The sequence below is a fragment of the Marmota monax genome, unplaced genomic scaffold (genome assembly GCF_021218885.2).
Source record: "Marmota monax isolate L192 unplaced genomic scaffold, Marmota_monax_Labrador192_F-V1.1 WCK01_AAM20220418_F8-fsc00061, whole genome shotgun sequence".
Taxonomy (NCBI): Eukaryota; Metazoa; Chordata; class Mammalia; order Rodentia; family Sciuridae; genus Marmota; species Marmota monax.
Window position 1 is genome coordinate 8,213,996 of NW_026695230.1, and position 21,290 is coordinate 8,235,285.

Below are 21,290 nucleotides of genomic sequence, written 5' to 3' on the forward strand. Positions count from 1 at the left end.
TTATTAGTGAGGCCCTGAGCAATTTAGCGAGACCCTGCTCAAAATAAAAAATAAAAAGACAATAAAATAATAAAACAACAACCAAAAAACAACTGAGTGGGGCATGATGGCATTTTCTTGTATCCCAGTGACTCAGGAAGCTGAGTTGGAAGAATCACAAGCTTAAGGCCAGCTTCCGCAAATAAAGACCCTGTCTCAAAACAAAAAATAAGCTGTGTGCAGTGGTGATTGCCTGTAATCCCAGCTACTTCAGAAGCTGAGGCAAGAGGATCAAAAGTTTGAGGCCAGCTTCAGCAATTTAATAAGAACCTGTCTCAAAATGAAAAAAAAAAAAAAGGGAGGTGGAGCTAGGGATGTAGTTTAGTAGTAAAGCACCCTGGGTTCAATCTTATGTACAACAAAAGTAAATAAATAACAAGTATAAAATAAATAAAAGCACTGGGGATGTAGCTCGGTGGTAAAGGCCCCAGGTTCAATCCCTAATACTGCAATTAAGTAAATAAATAAAAATTAAAAACTGTCAATGTTAACTAGTTGCCACCAAGGGCAAAGTAAAAATTAATTCATGTATATCACATTCACTAAACCAAAGTATTTAAAAATGAATTATAGACCTTTTAACATTTAATAAACCCATTATTCATCCTGAAAGTTATTGGAGGAACGCAGCTAATTATTTGCCTCTACTTCATAAAGCATATTAAAACGTCTTCCTTTATTAGGGGCCTTCCTTTATGGCATTCTTCAGTTTATAATTAAATATTAATATTTATAAACCCATCCTGCTCCTAAACAGTAAGCTTGTTGAGGGCTTCATGGCTATTTTGTTCACTGTTGTATTCTCAGTGCTTGGCTTAGTGCCTGGTACATAAAACACTCAGTTAACTATAACATAATATGTGGGGTGATAAGTTGGGTGATAGTATGGCCTCGCTGTGTAGTAGAAAGCATTCTTCCTCAGAAATATGCTTGATTTTCCTAGTAGTTATCCTTCAAGTTTGGTTATTTAAAACTTTCGTTATAGTCCCTGCTGTGGCAAATAGAGCCTTTCATGATGTAGCTTGGCCTATTCCTCAGCTAAAATAATAATTAATGTCACTTTGCTTTTGCTAACTCCCCCAGCAGGCTTGGGTTAGGTACTCGTTCCTATGCACTGTTGTCAAACCTCATTTATTCCTCCATCATCACCACTATCTTACTATGTTATGAATATCCATTCTAGTACCACAGCACTAGGCACATTGAAGGCTCTTAAACAATGACTAATTCAGTGGAAAGTTTCTTGAAAAACATGAGTAGGAGGGCTTCTTATTGTCCTTGTTAATTTACTTTTTCCTCCATTTTTGTGTCCTAAATTATGTTCATTGGCACAACCTACAAAACTCATAAGGGAGCATTCTAATATCCTGTACTTTGTTTTTTTTCTGGTACATAGATAACACTTTCTTTTTTTTGGGGGGGGGGGTAACCGGGAATTAAGCTCAGAGGTACTTGACCACTGAGCCACATCCCTATCCATATTTTGTATTTTTTTATTAGACACAGGGTCTCACTGAATTGCTTAGCACCTCGATAAATTGCTGAGGCTGGCTTTGAACTTGTAATCCTCCTACCTCCGCCCCCTGAGCTGCTAGGATTATAGGCATGCACCTGGCTAACACTTTCTTTTCTTGAATTTGTAAACAATGCTGTTAGGCTTATGTCCCAACTTATTTATTGTTAGTGAAGTAATAAGGGGATGAAAAATGTATAAATTTTAATTGTCAGCTCTAATTTTAGTCACCACCCCCCATTTAATGTAGGTTACTATTTCTAAGAAATTTTTCAGGCTGAATATCAAGTTTAATATAAAAAATTATGACCTCTTATTTCTTTACTCAGATAAGAGTACATATCATATATTTTCTATGGCTCTTGAAGACAGCCTTCCCAATTTTACTTACTTTGGACTGTAATGCTGACCTTATCTTCCATCTTTATGACAAAGATTACTTTCCTCTAGGGTCAGTGATCTGGACAGAATGTTAATATTTGTATATATTGTATGTATTGATCCAAGTCCTATAAAGTATCACTCTTAGGTTCATGGCCTCAAGGAACCATTTTTAGTACTCTTGGAGACAAAGAAAATATTATTCCATGCTTAAGATTATACTTAATTGGAGAAATGTGGTTTATTTCTAAAAAGAAAAAAAAAAGTTTAACAATAAAAAACAAGAATTGTGGGCTGGGGATGTGGCTCAAGCGGTAATGTGCTTACCTGGCATGCGCGCGGCGCTGGGTTCAATCTTCAGCGCCACATAAAAATAAAATAAAGATGTTGTGTCCACCGAAAACTGAAAAATAAATATTAAACAATTCTCTCTCTCTCAAAAAAAAAAAAAAAAAAACAAGAGTTGTAACAGAGTAGTACATGACTAAGTACATGAGTGAACTGACAAGAAATAGATTTGAGTACAGGAAGAGGCACAGTTGCTATGGGGCTGTGGGAAAGGATTTCAGAGGGTAGTTGAACCTCAGCTGATCCTTGATAGGGAGCTATAGTGAGAACCCTGTATGTTGGGGAATGTTCTGACTAGGGTTAAGGAAAGGAAATTATCAGTGGTATATATACATTAGTAGCAGCCTTGAGAAGGTACATGAGATATATGAGATACACTCATATTTATATGAGTAAATGGTATGAAAAAAAAGAAAGAAGAACAGGAGAAATGGAGAGAACCAGAGTCCTGGAGAGGCAGACAGAGACCCAAGAAAGAACTGTATCCGAGAATCTGGGAAATGGAACTCAAGAAAGAAGGAACAGTCTTCTGCCTGGGATTAGTGAAGGATTATTGGGTTTGGTAATTAGGAAATCTGTTACTTTTGATAATTCAATAAAATGAAATACTTAGTATACTGGATAACAGGGTAGATTACTGAGAATAAATGAGGGAGAAAATAGATTCTGTGGGGTATGAGAGGGAAAAAAAAATGTCCAGGTTTGGGAGCTAGACCATCCTTAGTTTCATTTTCTGACTCTTCTGTCTTCATGCTGAATGGGCTTGGGCATATTATGTCATCTCTCTGAGATTTGGTTTTCTTTTTTGTAAAATAAGGATAACACTTCTACCTTCATGGACTATGAAGTTAGATGATATAGGTAGAGCCCTTGATAAATCTTCTGGCATGTATGTGACCAGATGCACTCAATCTTTTGTCATATACACACAATTAACAAAATTAGAATATTATCATTTCTAAAAGTGGCTAACTAGAGCAATGATTGATTGGCAATAAGATGTTAGTCTTTAAATGAGCCCCTATCATATCAAATACAAGAAGCTTAACTACTTTCATAAATGTCGGGTAAGTCGTCCCTAAGCTTTTCTTTCTCCAGATACCAGCCATTTCTTTTTCTAGAAGGTCTTTAGTGTATGTGTCTGAATTTTCCCAATCTGGCATCTTTTTATGCATTTTTTTTTGTGTGTGTATGCTGTTATAGACAGAAAGGAGAGTATTAAGATTTGATTAGTTGGATCACTGTTGTATTTTCTTTGTATGGTCTGATTTTACTTTAATAGATAATGTGAGGATCTGAATTCAGGGAAATATATCAAACTTCTGTATCGTAACAAACTTTAATTCTTTTAACTTCTTACATTTTTTTTCTTTCAGTGAGCATTGTGTACTGACTTGGACAGAAAAAGGAATTTATATTTTCATTCCTCAGAATGTTCAAGTTCTTCTATGGAGTGAAGTCAAAGGTAGTTATATTTTTCTTTTTCTTTTAATTTTGTACTGGGGTTTGAACCCAGAGGTTCTTTACCACTGAGCTACACCCTATGCCCCCAGCCCTTTTGAATTTTTTTTATTTTTTAGTTTGAGACAGGGTCTTGCAAAGTTTCTGAGGCTGGCCTTGAACTCATGGCCCTTCTGTCTCAGCCTCCCAAGTCTCTTAAGGATATAGGGTGCACCACCTTGCCTGGCTTATATTTTTCTTATGTGATTTTTAATTTCATAAATGCTTATGATATTTGATTATTGTAAGAGGATTCTCTTGCAGTGTAAGAAGTTGAAAAGAGAATGGGTTAATGCTTCTTTTAAAATTAGGATCATAGGGGCTGGGATTGTGGCTCGTGGTAGAGTGCTCGCATCGCATGTGTGAGACCCTGGGTTCGATCCTCAGCACCACATAAAAAAATAAATAAGTGAAATAAAGGTATTGTGTCCAACTACAACTAAAAAATAAAAAAATAAAAATTAGGATCATAGATGTTTCTCATTATAAGGTACTTCCTAACCATACATCTTTGAATTTATATTCAGATATTTGTTTTTAAGGATACTTTTAAATACAGTTTTTTAAAATTATTATTTTTAAATATTTGTAGCCACTGCTAAAGAATAAGTGGGGTGGGCTAGGGATATAGCTCAGTTGGTAGAGTGCTTACCTCACAGGCACAAAGCCCTGGATTCAATCCCCAGCACTACCACCACCACCCCACAAAAAAAGAATAAATGGGTTAATTTTCCCCTCTATTTGCCCTTAGTTTTTATCCCTTCTAGAAGTTCAGCTTTCACTCCAGTTTTGTATCTTAACAGTTTAGAATTCGAAAAGTGCCTGAAGGGGCTGGGATGTAGCTCAGGAGTAGAGTGCTTGCCTAGTGTGTGTCAAGCCTTGGGTTCAATCCCAACACTAAAAAAAAGAAGAAAAAAAAAAAAGTCCCTGAGGGAACAGAAGTCATTATTATGTAACTAAGACAAAGACACTCTTTATATTCTTTTGGTTAAAACCAGATATGGGCGAAATGCAGCTATTTTAGCACTGCTGCTTAGTAGAGAGTGTATGTTGACTTTTGGGGGTCTTTTTCTACTTAAGAGAGAGAAAGAAAGTATTACTGGTCTGATCAACATTGATTTCTTGTGGATTAAGTTCTTTGAAAACTAGTTTGTTGAGTCTTGAGAGCTTGTTTGGAGGTTCTAGCAGGGGAGTGCAGCTAATTATATACTCTTGAACAAAGAACAGGTCCTCCTCTATCAGGGAAGGTCATTTTCTACGGACCCAGTGCGCAGCTTTGGGAGGGACACACGTGGAATGATGGGGGAGGAAGAGGACACCCATCTAGCCAGCCAGATCAGCTGAATTAACCCTAGCAATCAATGGCGTGACAGAGGTCACAGCTAGATCACCCTCACATCCTTGTTGAATCTTTTCAAGATGTTCTGCCAAGACAGATATTTTAATCCATTCATTGATCATCAGGTTGTAATTCTCAGGAACACTAGTCCTGACTCTAATATAGATCACCTATTTTACAATCCCAATTCCTTTTCACAGAAAATAGCATTTTAACCATAGGATTTTAAATCAGAGAGATATGGTTCTTTCTTCATATCTTTTATTCCTGATCTTTATAGAATAGTGTCTAAAATATGGTTTCTTCATTGAAATACAAGTATAAAAGCAGAGATAGTCAAAACTAACCTTATTTATAAAGTCAATTTATTAGAATAATTTCAGCCATTGCAGAAACAGAAAAGGAGTGTTGGGCTAACATCCTGTGCATTAACCCCTGTGATTTGTGTAGATATTCAGGATATGGCTGTCTGCAAAAATGAGCTGTTCTGTTTGCACCTAAATGGGAAAGTCTCACATCTCTCCCTCTTGTCTGTGGAGCGCTGTGTGGAACGCCTGCTGAGGAGAAGCCAATGGGACCTGGCTGCTCGCACGTGTTGTCTTTTCCAAAATTCTATTATTGCCAGTAAAGTGAGTCAGAACTCATCTAAATAAGTTCATCAAGCTAGACCATGCTAGTTTTCAGGATTGTCTTACAAAATTGCTTATTTTTCTTAGCTCTTCTATATGACCTTCAGATGTAGCAATAAATCCCCAAAGAAAGCATAGCAGATATATCTTGGGGTGGTGGAGGGTAATAAGAAGGTTATGCTTTCTGTTTAAAAAATATCAAATTTATTTGAATTTTAGAACTTGTTTTTAAGGGGAGTATTTGGTAATTCTCAATTAAATTCTTAGTTCCTGAGATAATTCTGGTTAAGTTTTTCATTAGCTTTCTAAGTCTTTATAAAACATCTGTTAGTTCTTTGTTAGATCTAATTTTATGTTCATTTATTTATTGTTATTTATTGTTCATGTGAGTATAGACTTAATTTCAGACAGTCAGCTATACAATTGGGTTTTACTTTTCCTTTCATTAGGCAAGAAAAACTTTGACTGTTGATAAATTGGAGCATTTGAAATCTCAACTGGACCTTGAAACCTGTAGTGATCTAATTTCTCAGCTGGATGAATTGATCTTAAAATTTGAACCTTTGGATTCAGCTTGTAGTAGTAGAAGAAGCTCCATTTCATCACATGTAAGTATTCTCACTTTTAAAGGGGTTTTGTTGTAAAGTAATATTGCTTCACCTTAGACTATACTCATTTACCCCTAGGATTCCAAATCCTGTCTTCCTTTCCTTGTAGTTCATTTTTTCTTTGTTTCTTTCTTTCATTCCTTTTTTTTTTTTGAGATAGGGTATGTTAGCTTTCCATCACTGTGATAAACTACCTGAGATAAACAGCTTATACGGAGGAAAGATTTATTTTGGCTTATAGTTTCAAAGGTTTTAGCTCATGGTTGTTGATGGCTAGGTAGAACATCAAGTCAGGGAGCACATGATGGATCAAAGCTGCTTACTTACCTCATGGCAGCTAGGAAACAAAGAGAGAAACAGAAAGGGACTGTAGTCTCAATATCCCCTTCAAGGGCAAACTCTAAGTGATCTAACTTCCTTCCAGTGTATCCCAAGGCTCTTCTGTCTTCTAGAAGTACCATAGGTTGAGGACTAAGGCTTCAACACATGGGCCCTTGTGGGGACACGTGAGATTCAAGTTGTAGAAGAAAGGCTTTCTTTTAGCTGTTGGGCGTCTGTATGAAACTTAGCTGTGTCTTGAAGCTATACTTTGTTTTTGTCATTGTTTATTATTTTCTGTTCCAGAATGTACCTTGTATAGCCTCCAGCACAAATTAGGTTGCTCCTAATTGGTGATTTCAGATGCTTCATGCTAATATGAGTCTCAGTACAACTTGGGATTATCTCATTTACTCCTTATTCTCACTGCCATGCTTTATGAAGACAAGCTAGAGAAATCAGGCAGCATGATGCCAGTAGCACATGTGAAATACCCAGCTGCCAGGCACCTAAACTTTTTCACCAATTTGTTCTAATAAGCCATAATAGTTGTTACTGGCTTCCCATTTTAGTGTTGGTATTTCTGTGAAAAAGCTGCATTGTATTACAAAGGAAATTTTTACTTTGATTTCTTTCTTTCTTTTTACCTCATTTTTAGGAAAGTTTTAGCATCTTGGACTCTGGTATTTATCGTATCATTAGTAGTAGAAGAGGCAGTCAGTCAGATGAAGACTCTTGCTCCCTTCATAGCCAAACCTTCTCAGAAGATGAGAGACTTAAAGAATTTACCTTACATCAGGAAGAAGACCAGCCAGATCAGAGTTGTGGATCACAGGAAAATGAAGGTGATGAATATATTTCCTGTTGGTTGTTGATGAGAAGCAGTTATTTTCTGTGGGTTCTTCTTACCAAAATTATCTTGTACATAAAGTTTCTAGGTATGAGTAGTTTTTAGCCTATTGATAGATTTTGTATCTAAACCTATAGATCTGCTTACCATTAGGAGAGTAGGTTTATTTTTAGTTGTTTCTTTAAATTTTTGAACCCAGGGGCACATAACCACTGAGCCACATCCCCAGTCCTTTTCGTTTCTTATTTTGAGACAGGACCTTACTTAGCTTCTAACGCTGGCCTTGAACTTGTGATCCTTGTACCTTAGCCTCCTGAGCTGCTGGGATTGTAGGCATGCACCACCACATCCAGCTTATTTTTAGTTGTTTTTTTAACCTCATGTTTGAACTAACATCAGTAAGTGCCTAATTTCAATCATGCATCGAAATGCTGCAAAAGGATGAGAAAGATCATTAACCAAAAGAGTGGAAAGATTTTATCCTTACTAACAAAATTATTTTCCATCAGGACTGAGAAATTGCTTCAGTTTTGGGAGCCATTGCCTTCCCTTTCCAATGTTCACGTATTCCTGTGATTGAACTGTTGAGAAGATAATAATAGAGGCCCCAAACTTCCTTTTTGACTTGTTGGGGATTCAGGGTTAGTAGGCAAATGAAGGTACCTGCCTAAGTGTTTTATGTAGACCATTTCATGCATCTTGTATAATTGTGTTCCACACTCATTTGTATCTGGGCCAGTTGTGATTTTGATATTGAATCCTTCATTTCCTTTAGTTTATTCATCTTAGAATTTCTTTAAAGTTTAAAGAAAAAATTCCATGTGATTTGATTTTATTTCTTTTTCCCCAATTCCATTCATTAGATAATGTTTCTCATGTTCCAGTGACGTTTGAGACAGATAAGAATGAAACTTTTCTCCCCTTTGGCATTCCATTATCATTTCGTTCTCCATCTCCTCTTATGTCTCTTCAGGCTGTCAAAGAAAGGTAAATTAGTCTTGTCATTTAATTCCATTTCTGACTTGACTTCACAAAAAAATGTCACTACAATTAAGAATGAAAAATTCAATACCCAAGTTTTCTATGTTCCTATTAGTCCTAGGAAGTCAGTTTGGACTTAATAAAGATTCTTTTTTTTAGAGCAATTTCTCTAATCAATGATATATTTCATGAAAAGTCCATTATTCACTTCATTTAGGAAATCACCCTGAGAAACAATGATTCAATGCTAAAGAAAAGGTCACATTTGGTACTTGATGCTGAGATGAAAAAGCATTTTAAATGAGAAAAAGAAGTCTCTAAATTATTTCTCATATAACCTATTATGTGAAGCTGTTAACTTTTCATTCCAACTTTGGGGAATTTAACTTCCTTCCATGTTTCAGAAGCTAAATACTTGATTTGTTATAGCTCTGGCTTCTCCCAGACAGAGCAAAATGTAAAAATTTACCTTTTCCTCATCCCTGATAGGAACAGTATTATTTTTTTAAAACTTTTTTTTTTTTAATATTTATGTTTTAGTTTTAGGTGGGTGGGCACAGTATCTTTCTTTATTTTATTTTTATGTGGTGCTGAGGATTGAACCCACAACCCTAGCCTGGAACACTATTACTAGTCATCTTTTGATCCTTTCTCAGTTGGGTGTCAGAATTGGAGATTCAGAATTCTTTCTACCCATTCCATGGGACCAGTATTAGCAGTTGAGTTTGAGAGGGGAGACTTTGTGTAGCTACTTAACTGTTTATCGGAGTCTTACTGGATACAAATTTTGATTGTCTAGGAGAGTATATTGTGAATAAGTTAGCAGCCGAGTTTTATGAATAAACTCTTTGTTATTCTGTGACCAGGATGAGCTGATGATCACATGGCTTACATTGCCTAAGTTGACATAAACATTACAGACATAATTAAAGTTAAGACCTTTTGTTAGCATTGAATCATTGTTTCTCAGGGCAGTTTTCTAAATGAAGTGAATCATTATATTGTCTGTTTTACATGAGGTTTTTGTGAAATATATTCTTCATTAGAGAAGTTACTATAAACAATCTCTATTATTAAGTTCAAGCTGTCTTCCTAGGACTAATAGGAACATAGCAAACTCAGGTACTGAATTTTTCATTTTTGGCAGTAGTGACATTTCATATAATTTTTTTGTTATTTTACTTCTAGTGTTTCTAGCTTTGTGCGTAAAACTACTGAGAAGATTGGCACCCTTCATGCAAGCCCTGAGCTAAAAATGAGATCAGATACCAGGGATGATGATCAGTCATGTGAAGAGGAAATGAGTTTGGTTACCTGCCCACAGGAGGAAGACATTGAGTAAGCCCTTACATATAAATCTGTGTACATTCTAGAGGAACCAGCTGTTAGTTTGAAGAAAGCCATAAACTGACCTGTTGGAGAAAGCACAGTTTGACCCTATTCATTGAAGATTGTTTATGTATCTTATAAATATTGAGACTTCCACAAAGATTTGAATAATTATATCAACCCATAGCAAATTTATTGAGATAGAATTTTAAAGAATTTTAATTTAGATCTCTTTAATCTCTCCGCTGCAAAACCCACCTTTCTCCCCCATAATCATGTCAAATTTCTGGTATGTCAGAATAGTGTTTGATTAAGAGTAAGATGACTAAGTAAGAGTTAGGCCTTGTCCTAGCTCTTCTTCTGACTAGCATGTGACTTTGAGCAAGTTATTCATGCTCTCTGGCCTATAAGATCTAGGATGTGCTATTGCTTGATGAGTCAAGGGAATATTAGATGAAGATAATGAAAAAGAGAAAAGGACTGTTCAGGCAGTGTAACATACCATGAAGAACAATACCTGCCACTTAGTAAGTACATAGAAATATTTCCTAAGAAAGCTCTAATCCTCTTTAACTCTTGTGAATGTTATTTTTATTTTTTATACTCTTCTAGAGGAGGGAAAGAGATAACTGGTGAACCACCAGAAGGAGACATGTTCCAGGAGCTCACAGTAGCAACAGCAGAAGCAATGTGAGTATGGATGAAATTTTATAGTCAGTGAGGTGGCTTTTGGAGACCATCCTAGTGGGCCTGGGACAGTCTGAGGCAGAGAGGAAGCCTCATTTGCAATTGAAATTTAAGAGTTAGTGACATTTCAAAGTCACTGTTCTCTGTTTTGTTGCTAAGAGAATTGTTCATAAAGAACATTTATTCCAGATGAGTATGTTTTATCATATTCTTTTCACACTTAACTGTTTTATATAGGACCAAGATGCTGGATCCTCTGGTTTTATTTGAACCCAAGTCTCTGAGAATGGTTTTACTGGAGTGGCTTTCACAATTAGAAAAAACATTTGCCATGAAGAACTTTGCAGGCATTTCAGATACTGGCAACTCACCCATGAAAATGAACCAGGACGTACTATTACTTAATGAGTCAAAAAAGGGAATATTGGATGAAGATAATGAAAAAGAAAAAAGGGACTCTTTAGACAATAAAGAAACTGTTGATCAAACAGCATGTGAATCTGTAATTAGTCTGAGGAAGCCCTTGGATGACCTTTTTCAAGTATGTTCTCCATGCACCATAGCAAACAGTCTTCAAAAGGACCTGGCTGAATTGACAACATTGTGTTTGGAATTGAATATACTGAATTCTGCTATCAAGAGCACTGGTGAACATGTGGACCATACTTTGCAACAATGCTCTTCTGAAATTCTGGCTTGTCAGTTCCTAAAGAAGTACTTTTTTCTTTTGGACTTGAAAAGAGCAAAGGAGAGTATTAAGCTTAGTTATACTAACAACCCTTGTGTTTGGGATACTTTTATTGAAGGATTGAAAGGTAATAATCAAATTGCTTTATCAAAGATAAAGAACTGAATATGGAGGACCTTAGCATTTTGGAATTTTTGAGTTTAAATAATGATTTAATTGGAAAAATCACTTCTGCAGTGGTCAACCCTCCATTCTGTTTTCTACTCATTTTATTTATTTATTTTTGCAGTTCTGGGGATTGAACCCAGGGCCTTCCACATGCTAGGCAAGCATGTGGAATATGCTAATAAGATATACCACTAAGCTATATCCCCAGCCTTCATTTTACTATTTAATTAACATTGACTTCATTTACAACTCCATTATGAGAAATTCATTTTCTTATTCTTATAGTTACATACAGAAAATGATATAGCAATGTCAGAGCAGTTGGGGCTAAAGTAAATATTTGTAAATACAAATATATAAAAACAAGAAAATCTGTCATATAACAGTAATATAGAAATAATATATACTGAGTATCCTGTGTACAATATAATATGATAAACAGTGTTCAGGCATCATCTCTTTTCATCCTAACAGCAATCTTTAGAGTAGATAGTGTTTTTCCATTTTATACATGAGGAAACCTAGGCACAGAGATAGTATTTGTTGGCTAGGCTAAACTGCTGTAATAAATATCTCATAATGTAATAACTTGCACATAATAGAAGTTTATTTCTTGCTTAGGGCAGGTGTTCCAGGTCAATGAGCAGCTCTTGTGGTAATTTAGCATTTCAAGTTCCTTCCATTGTTTTAAGCTCCATCTTCCCTTGGGGCTGTTGGTTAAAGTTTGCTTACTATATCCAGGAGAAAGCATGTGGAACATGCTCTCTGAAAGACCTGGCCTGATAATGCCTTACCTGTCTTTTATTCATAATCTGGTGAGAATTCTATTACATGGCCCTTCCTAATTGCAGAGAAGACTGGGAAATGTGACCTCGGTGCATGAGTCCAGGAGGTAGAGAATAAATATGGGTGAAGCGCTTGCATGTCTGCCTTAAAGATTTGGGCTCATATCCATCAGTGTCCACCTTAGAGTTGAGTGAAGGTCACATTATTTGCCAACCTGACACAAATCTTCTCTCATTCCTTAAAGAATGTATTGATTGCCTTTTAAAAATTGTTTTTAGTTGTAGATGGATATAATACCTTTATTTTATTTATTTATTTTTATGTGGAGGATCAAATCCAATGCCTCACACTTGCGAGGCAAGCACTCCATGACTGAGCTGCAACCCCAGCCCCGATTGTCTTTTTTTTTAAGAGGAAAATTTTCTTAATGAGAATTCTGTTTGAATAACAGATACCACATCTAATTGATTTAGATTTTAAGCACACTTTTTCTTTATTTCAAAAGTGAATTGTGCCAGGCATAATAAGTAAGTGGTCTATCATTGAGCTACATCCCCAGTCCAAGATACAGTTTTATATTATCTGACTTAAAGATCTCGCTTTTTAGAAACATGCATCTATATTAGTAATTTTGTTTTAGTTCACATATAGCTGTTAATAGCACAAAAAATGGTTTTGGATTATTTTTCTGAGTTGTAGTAGATTGTCTTTTTTTTTTTTGTACCAAGGATTGAACCCACAGGTGCTTAACCACTGAGCCAGGTCCACAGCCCTTTGTTATTTTTTATTTTGAGACAGAGTATTGCAAAGTTGCTTAGGGCCTTGCTAAGCTGTTGAGTCTGTCTTTGAACCTGTGATCCTTCTTCCTCAGCCTCCTGAGCTTTTGGGATTACAGGTGTGCACCACCATGCCCAGCAGGAGATTGTCTTCTATACAAAATAAGAAACAAGTTATATCTCTTCAAATAGGTTGAAATGTGTGAGGATATTGCTGGAAATTTGCTGTTTCTGTTACATGATCATACCCCACCCTGGTCACAGTAGAATAGCAGAAAAGAGTTTGCATCATCTGGAGTGGCGGTTGTTGCTTTCTATCGGTGCCTGGTAGGCAGTTTGAGATGAGACAGCACTTGTGTTTACTTGAATTGAGGTGAAATAAGTTTGGCTTAGATTATACCCAGTCATAAAGCTTTCCCTTACTTCTCCAACTCTAAGTGATGGCTTCCTTTGGATTCCTCTAAGTGTTTATTGCCTGCCACAGTCAAATGGGGAACAATTTGCGAAACAAAGAAAAGACTTTAAAAAATAAAAAAGACATCAGAAACTGAAGGTTGGCTTTTTAGAAATTACCTGTTGAACCCTGTAGGGTAATGGATTGCACATTGGACTTCTAGAAATGGTCAGTTGAACAGGGCTCACTTTTTAAAGGATGTTATAGTTATGGAAGACAACATTTGGAACTGTTTGGGATTTGTCTTCAGAACTAGTTGAAAAGTTCTTGGAAAAAAACTCATTTTATCTTTAGATTCATATGTGTATATGTACTTTTTGTTTTAACTAGATTTTCACTCACCTTATTCATCAGACTTGGCTTTAAATGACTTTTGCTATTCCCAAAAGTCAGATCTTACTTCAGAAGATGAATATTTGCTATACCAATATTTTAAAAAGCAGGTCAAATATTTTAAAATTATTTAATTGACTTTAATTCTAAGCGATAAATAGATACTAGTGCTAGAAAAAAATTGATCAGTTTGGCATTGATGATAGATATTTATGTTTGTGAGATATCTATATATATGTATGTGTACACACACACACATATATATATATATATATATATATATATAAATGGTAGACATATATAGCCCCAGATACTCATGTTTTTCAAGAGTAATGGTCACTTATATATTTATTATCTGTTCCTGTATCCTGTTTAAAAATTTCAGTATGCTTTATCTCCCAATTAAATTTAAAGTCCACAAAAGTAGAGATTACATTTTGTTGGTGTTTTTTTTTTGGTACCAGAGATTGAACCCAGGGACACTTAACCATTGAGCCACATCCCCAGCCTTTTTTTATATTTTATTAGAGACAGGGCCTCGTTGAGTTGCTTAGAGCCTCACTAAGTTACTGATGCTGGCTTTGAACTTGCGATCCTCCTGCCTCAGTCTCCTGAGTTGTGTTACCTGGCTTGTTCTTTTTGTTTGTTTGTTTGTTTTAATGCTTTTTGTTTTTTTTTAATTAGCTATACATGACATTACAATGATCTTGGCAATTCATACATTTGAATCATTGGGGTATAATTTCTCATTTTTCTAATTGTACAGATTGCAGAATCACACTGGTCATAGAGTCACCTATATACATACAGCAATCATAACGTCTATTCTATTCTGCTGCCCTTCCTGTCCCCCCCTACTCCTCCCCTCCCCTCCCATCATTTCTCTCTATCCAATTTAATGTGACACACTTTTTTTTTCTTTTTCTCATCACAACATCATACTTGTATTCTGTGTAACGATGAGGTTCTCCTTCCATCTTCCGTGCAACTCCCCTTCTCCCTCTTTTTCTCTCCCACCTCTCTTCCCTATTTAGTGGTAGTCTTCTTCTCATGCTCTTCCTCCCTATCCCATTTTGAGTCACCTCCCTTATATCAGAGAAGACATTCAGCATTTGTTTTTTAGGGATTGGCTAACTTCACTTAGCATATTAAAATGCTTTTTTTAATGTGTAAAATCTCTTGTTGCCCTGGCTGCTCACATATGCTCGCCTACCAATCCTGTGTTGAACTGAAATCTTTTCCCTTGTAGTTTTAGTCCACTCTACTTCACGTGGATCTCAGCATGAACAATACCACACACTGTCCTCTACATCAAGCTGACAGATGGATAGGCACAAAGACCAGATGAAATTGTTTGTTTGTTTAATCTCTCCTACAATGCTGAATAATCACTGGGCCTTGTATGTAGTAGATGCATATAGTAGGTGTGTGACCAGTGCTTTTTGAATGAGTATGTTAATTAACATTTGCAGCTAGGAGTTGAAGGAAAAAAAGATGTGCTTTATTTTTCAGAAATGGCAAGTTCCACTTCTATATATATGGAGATGGAAGAAGGAGACTTACCAGCAAGATTAAAGTTACTAGATGATTCAGTTCCTTTTGATAGTCCTTTGCTGATTGCTTATGCTACCAGGTAGGTTGTCCTATATGGTGTTTATAGGAACTGAAGTACATGCATTTTTTTTTTTCATTGAAGTTGTACTCATTTGCACATTGGTATGTTCATTTTCATTTCTAATTAGTACTTAATGTAATCAAGTTGTATTCTCTCTCTGAAGTTGGAGACTAATGGTTCTGTTTTTAAATGCAGGTTGTATGAGAAGTTTGGGGAATCTGCCCTTCGATCCTTAATCAGGTTTTATCCATACATTTTGCCTTCAGATATCATGCAACTTTGTCATCAAAATCCTGCTCAGTTTTTGGCCTATTTAGACAGTCTGGTGAAATCAAGGCCTGAAGATCAACGGTGAGGGGTAGCACATTTGTAGACTCCCTTTTTTTTTGATAGGGCATTGGTTCTCTTTATCGCAGGTGTAACATTTTTACTATTAACTGCACCAAGTTGAGGCACCTACTGTGAAAGATGAGGATTTGAGCAGTTTTGTCTTCTGCTACAATTCATAGTGCACACCACAAATATATATGTACTACCTTTCTTTACCCACCCTCCCTCTCGGGGATTCTCAGATCATGAGTACAAAACTATGTCCTTGATTCAGAGCCTAGTCTAAAACAGATGAGCTTTTTGTGTTCTCTACTAGTGAGAATATCTACTGCCACCTTTTCTTTCTTTCTTTTTTTCAGTACTGAGAATTGAACCCAGAATCTTGCAAATGCTAGGCAAGTGTTCTACCACTGGACACATTCCCAGCCCTTTTTAAATTTTATTTTGAGACAGGGTCTTGAAAATCACCCCAGCTGGCCTCAAACTTGTGATCTTTTTGCCTTCCAAGTGGCTGGGATCACAGGCATGTGCCACCATGCCTGGCTACTGCCACCTTTTCATTGACAATATCCCAACTTTTTGTGAATGGCTCTCTTTTCCAGCTTTTTCTCTTTTCAGGCTGATTCTTCATTTCCTATCTTGCCATACCTATAAATTCCCATTTGGTTATTAAACTGTCAACTTCCTCTTTTTCCTTCAGTTCACATTTGTCACACTGGTTTTTATTACTTATTGGAACTTTGATTTTTTTTCTCTTTATATCTAGAAGACTCAGTTATTCATTTAGAAGACTATTAAATTTTCACAGGCATTTCTAGATATTCTGTAGTAAAAGAATTTTCAAGTTATTTTATCTACTATATTGATCTATTGATCAAATTTTTTCATATCCCATAGTTTGTTTTCTCTCATTATGAAGATTGGTGATTCTTCAATCCAACTTTCTCTCAGGTCATACTTCCTTGAGTCCCTTCTACAACCAGAATCTTTAAGATTGGATTGGCTGCTTTTGGCAGTGTCCCATGATGCTCCACCAAGTACAAGCATTATGGATGATGAAGGATACCCCAGGTATGGAAGGGGAGTCCTCTTTCTAAGAACTAAGCTCTGATGTTCCTTTGGGATGGAACTGATTTATTCACATGCAGCATTCTGGGCTCACTTTACGATTAGCTATAGAAAAGACTGACCTAATTTACGGTAATAATAAAATTGAGTGTACTTTATAGTGGTTCTAAACACTTTTAGGGACACAGACCCTATAAGAATTTAATGATTGCTTTCAGAAAAATGCACATTAATGCAAAGTTTTGCATATGACTTCAGAGAATTAAATGATCTCTCTGAACTTCATTTATGGACCCACATTAAGAGTCCTTGGTGATTAAACCCATTAGAGAAAACTGTGTGTGTGGACTGGTTTTTCTTGTTTGTTTTTTTTCTTTCTAAAAAGTTTTCAAGGGATTTCTAGACATAACCTGATTGAGGATTTTTTTTTTTTTTTTTTGTAGTAGGGATTGAATCCAGGGACACTTGATCACTCATCCACATCCCCAGCCCTTTTTATTTTTTTTATTTTGAGACATGTTCTTGCCAGGTTGCTGAGACTGGCCTTGAACTTGCAGTTCTCCTGTCTCAGCCCTTAGTGAGACCCTGTCTCAAAATATAAAAAATTTGAAAAAGGACAGGAGATGTGGTTCAGTGGTTCATCAGTTAAGTGCCCCTGGGTTCAATCCCCAGTACCAGGGAGGGAAATAGGTAAAAAAAAAAAAAAAAAAAAAAACTAATGCCTGTCTTATTTTATATCTAGCTAAAGGACTAGAAGGATAGCAGTGGCTGTGAGCAGTAAAATTATAGCCTTTCTTTTTGCTGTTTTTGTTTGTTTGTTTTGTACTAGGGATTGAACCTAGGAGTGCTTTACCACTGAGTTATATCCCTGGTCCTTTTTATTTTTGAGACAAGGTTTTGCTAAGTTGCTGAGGCTGGCCTAGAACTTGAGATCCTCCTGCCTCAGCCTTCTGAGTCACTGGGATTATAGGCATGCACCACCATGCCCAGTATTTTTTATTTATATTTTTTTGGTTTTGATTACTTAACATATCTAGTTGTTTTACTGTGATACTGGGCTGAGGATTGAACCCAGGGTTTCCTGCATGCTAGGTAAGTACTCTTGCACTGGGCCACAACTCTAACCCCTAAATTTCTAGTTTTTAAAAATGAACAGGTTATAGAAGTAGCTACTTTACATTTTTCAAAAGCCAAGTGGAAATGTTTGAAGATATAATAATACTGGATTTTTAAAAGGGTCACTCTACCATTAAATTACATCCCGAGCCCCTTTAAAATTTTTTGAGACGATGCCTTGCTAAGTTTCCTAGGCTAGCCTTTCTTGGTTGAGATCATCCTGCCTCAGCTTCCTGAGTTACTGAGATTACAGGCAGCTATGACATAAACTGTATTCTTTCCTATTAGACAACTAATTAGGACTTTTTAGAGTTTATTTCCTTTCTAATTACTGACTTCTTTATTTTTATTTTTTTTTTATTTCACAGGCCTCATTCACACTTGTTTTCCTGGGGTTATAGTCAGCTGATCCTTCAGCTAATTAAACTTCCTGCAGATTTTACGACCAAAGAGAAAATGACTGATATCTGTAGGACTTGTGGGTAAGTAAGGATTTTCACAGAAGCTGAAGTTAAGAATCACTTCAGTGCATAACCTTATAGTTAAGGGCCTGAATTGGTATGTGTTATCACTTGGGAATTCAATTTTGCTTCCTAAAGATAACTGTGCCTTTTTGTTTTAGTGGTAGTAAACAATTTTCACATTTAAATTTTGTGGCTGTGTGTGTGTGTGTGTGTGTGTGTGTGTGTGTGTGACTGGCTCTTGCTAATTTCTTTCCATTCCCCAGGCTCAGTTGTTAGCCCTGGTTCTCAGGCATGTAGATAGTATTTAATTCAGCCTCCATTTATATGATGTCAGTTACGGTTGATAATGGATTTCTAAGAAGAGAAATCAGAATAGGCTCAGTAGAATTGTGGGTAAAGGATCTAGGAGAAGATGAGATTCTGGAGGTAAGCCCTGAAGTCTGGGTAAGATTTGCATTTTTAGAGGAGCCAGAAGACTGGCTGGTCTGGTAAGAGAAAGAGTAAGGGCAAGGGCAAGAAAAACTGCCACTGCTTATTATCCACATCACTCATGAGTGATTATTTATTGCCTGGTGATGTTGTCTTATGGCTTTACCTGGGTAATAATCTTTTGGAGGGACCTGTATCTTTCTTTTCCTCCACATTGCCTAATTTATATAGTGGTAAGTACTTAATACATATTTATTCATTGATAATGAGGGATGAGACTGATGGGTGATTGTATCATGGAGCAGGGGGTTGGATTCTTTGCTCATGAATCTGAAGAATAAAATCCACAGACACAGGATGAGAGCAAAGTTAACAGGATTTATTAAGGTAATAGAAAGAAAGCAGAGCTCCCAAAGATGGAGGGGTCCCAAAAGAGGGATGCTGCCCAAGAAGTTACCCAGGGACCCATCTCCCTATCCTTCCAACCTTCTCTCTTTCTCCTGGCATTATGATGAGATGCAAGACCTGGAAAGCTGGTCAGAAGAATTTAGTTACCTATATAGACCCTTTTAGACTTTTTGGTACAAAAAGGGCCAATTCCTCAAGTTCAATTCCCAGTACTAGAAGGGAAAAGGAATTGAAGGGAAGGGAAAGGACATAAAATGTAGAGGAGGAAAAAAAATGAAAGTGAAGCTTTCTAAAGACCATTATACATGAAGTATGAAGCCAGAAAGGTCTAGGAAGTTGTTGCCTTAATTCAGGTATGAGTGGATTGGTGATTAGTGGGGCAGCAAAAAAGACACATCCAATGGATGTTTCAAAGGAGAATGCAGTGGGACTTACTATACAGCAAATAAAGGAAGGGGAAGAGCAGGAGAACTTCCAAGGTTTGTACATTGGGAGAAGAAATATGCTGATTCTTGAATTGAATCTAAAAGTGTATGAATCTATATAAAGTTTAAATGCCTCATAATGGGTGCCTGGCCTCAAATGTCACTAGTTTTTTTTTCTTCTTTGCAGTAGTTGGGGTTGAACTACATCCTCAGCACTTTACTTTTTGAGACAGAGTATTACTACTAAATGGCTTAGGGTGGCCTTGAGTTTGCATTCTACTGCCTCAGCCTCCGGGGTAATTTTTATTACAGACGTGTGCCACTGGGCCTGGCCTTTGCTTTTCTCTTTAAAGCTATTGATTGGAATTGTCTGATAGAATTTGCTATGATAATAGAAATGTTTTATTGCACTGTCCCATATGGTAATCACTAGTCACATGTGGCTGTCAAATGTTTAAAAGATGGACAGGTCAAATGAAAAACTGATTTTTAAATTTTGTTTACTTCTAATTAAATGTAGATAGTCACATGTGGCTACTGTCTACTATTAGCACAGTTATGGATAAATTCACTGTCTTATTCCTTTCTTCAACTTTGTTCTCTAAGTTTCTGGCCTGGATATCTTACTCTCTGTTTGGAGCTGGAGAGAAGAAGAGAGGCCTTCACCAACATTGTGTATCTGGATGATATGAGCCTGATGGAAGGGGATAATGGTGTGTACTTGCCAACCAGCTACTTGATTGAGTATTTTAGAAGTCTCTCCAGACTTTTAAATAAGGGAATTTGGTAAACATTTTAATGACCATTCTAGGTAATTATCAAATTTGTAGGGTTTTTTAAATTTGTGTCCTTTGAGATATCTCCCTCTCTCTCTCTCTCTCTCTCTCTCTCTCTCTCTCTCTCTCTCTATATATATATATATATATATAGAAAATATATATATATATATATATAGAGAGAGAGAGAGAGATACATATATATATATATATATAGAGAGAGAGATACGTATATGTATATACACACACACGTGCATGTATACACACACATATTTGTTTCCTTTTCTATTTGATGAGTGCTTACTATATGTCAGGCACTAATGCTGTGTTTTCCATATGCTGTTTTAAATGAGATAACAAACTCTTGGGGATAGTTACTATTATTTCTATCTTCCAGATGTCATAACTGAAGCCGAGAAATGATAATTAAATGACCCAAATCACACAACTAGTAAATTCTAGAGCTGGTGTTCAGACCCAGGCCTCTCAGAATTTGTGCTTGTGTATTTTTACTGCATCATGTTTTCTCACTAGACAGTCAAAAGTTTTAATTCATTAAAATGAACTAACATTCACAGGCATTTCGATAATTTCCATTTAAAATTTTTTCATTAGTTCACACTGATAAGATAATTGTCAGAAGGCCAGGACTTTAACACACTGATAGCTGAAGTCTGAGAGTCCATCCTGCCCTCCGAGAGGTGGTCTTGGTCAGTTTTGTAGTGCTTCTGTATTCATCTCAGTGCACAGATGCTGACAGCATGCCTTCAGGTCCTTCGCTTCTCAGTGGAAAGACCTGTGATCCTTTACTACAATTTTTTTCAACCCTGCTGGTGTGGGACAGGGAAAGTTAGAGCAGAAGCAAGAAACCAGTTGACTGGCAAGGGTCAGCTCTGAGCATCCAGCTATATCTATAATTACGGAGATCATCT

General features: G+C 36.4%; 1 protein-coding gene across 5 annotated transcripts in view; it reads left to right on the forward strand.

Moving 5' to 3' along the window:
• The window catches only part of Hps5 (HPS5 biogenesis of lysosomal organelles complex 2 subunit 2), a 39,584-nt gene that overhangs the window by 14,152 nt on the left and 4,142 nt on the right, over positions 1–21,290 (forward strand). For 4 of the 5 annotated variants that reach the window (XM_046438239.2, XM_058576961.1, XM_046438238.2 and 1 more), the window contains 13 exons: positions 3,658–3,746; positions 5,571–5,749; positions 6,199–6,357; positions 7,334–7,520; positions 8,389–8,512; positions 9,695–9,844; positions 10,448–10,525; positions 10,760–11,337; positions 15,240–15,360; positions 15,538–15,693; positions 16,570–16,743; positions 18,225–18,338; positions 20,189–20,295. In XM_046438239.2, coding sequence (XP_046294195.1) covers positions 3,658–3,746; positions 5,571–5,749; positions 6,199–6,357; positions 7,334–7,520; positions 8,389–8,512; positions 9,695–9,844; positions 10,448–10,525; positions 10,760–11,337; positions 15,240–15,360; positions 15,538–15,693; positions 16,570–16,743; positions 18,225–18,338; positions 20,189–20,295 — 2,216 coding nt within the window. The remainder of the gene's footprint in view (positions 1–3,657; positions 3,747–5,570; positions 5,750–6,198; positions 6,358–7,333; positions 7,521–8,388; positions 8,513–9,694; positions 9,845–10,447; positions 10,526–10,759; positions 11,338–15,239; positions 15,361–15,537; positions 15,694–16,569; positions 16,744–18,224; positions 18,339–20,188; positions 20,296–21,290) is intronic. The other variant, XM_046438241.2, reaches the window with a different exon arrangement.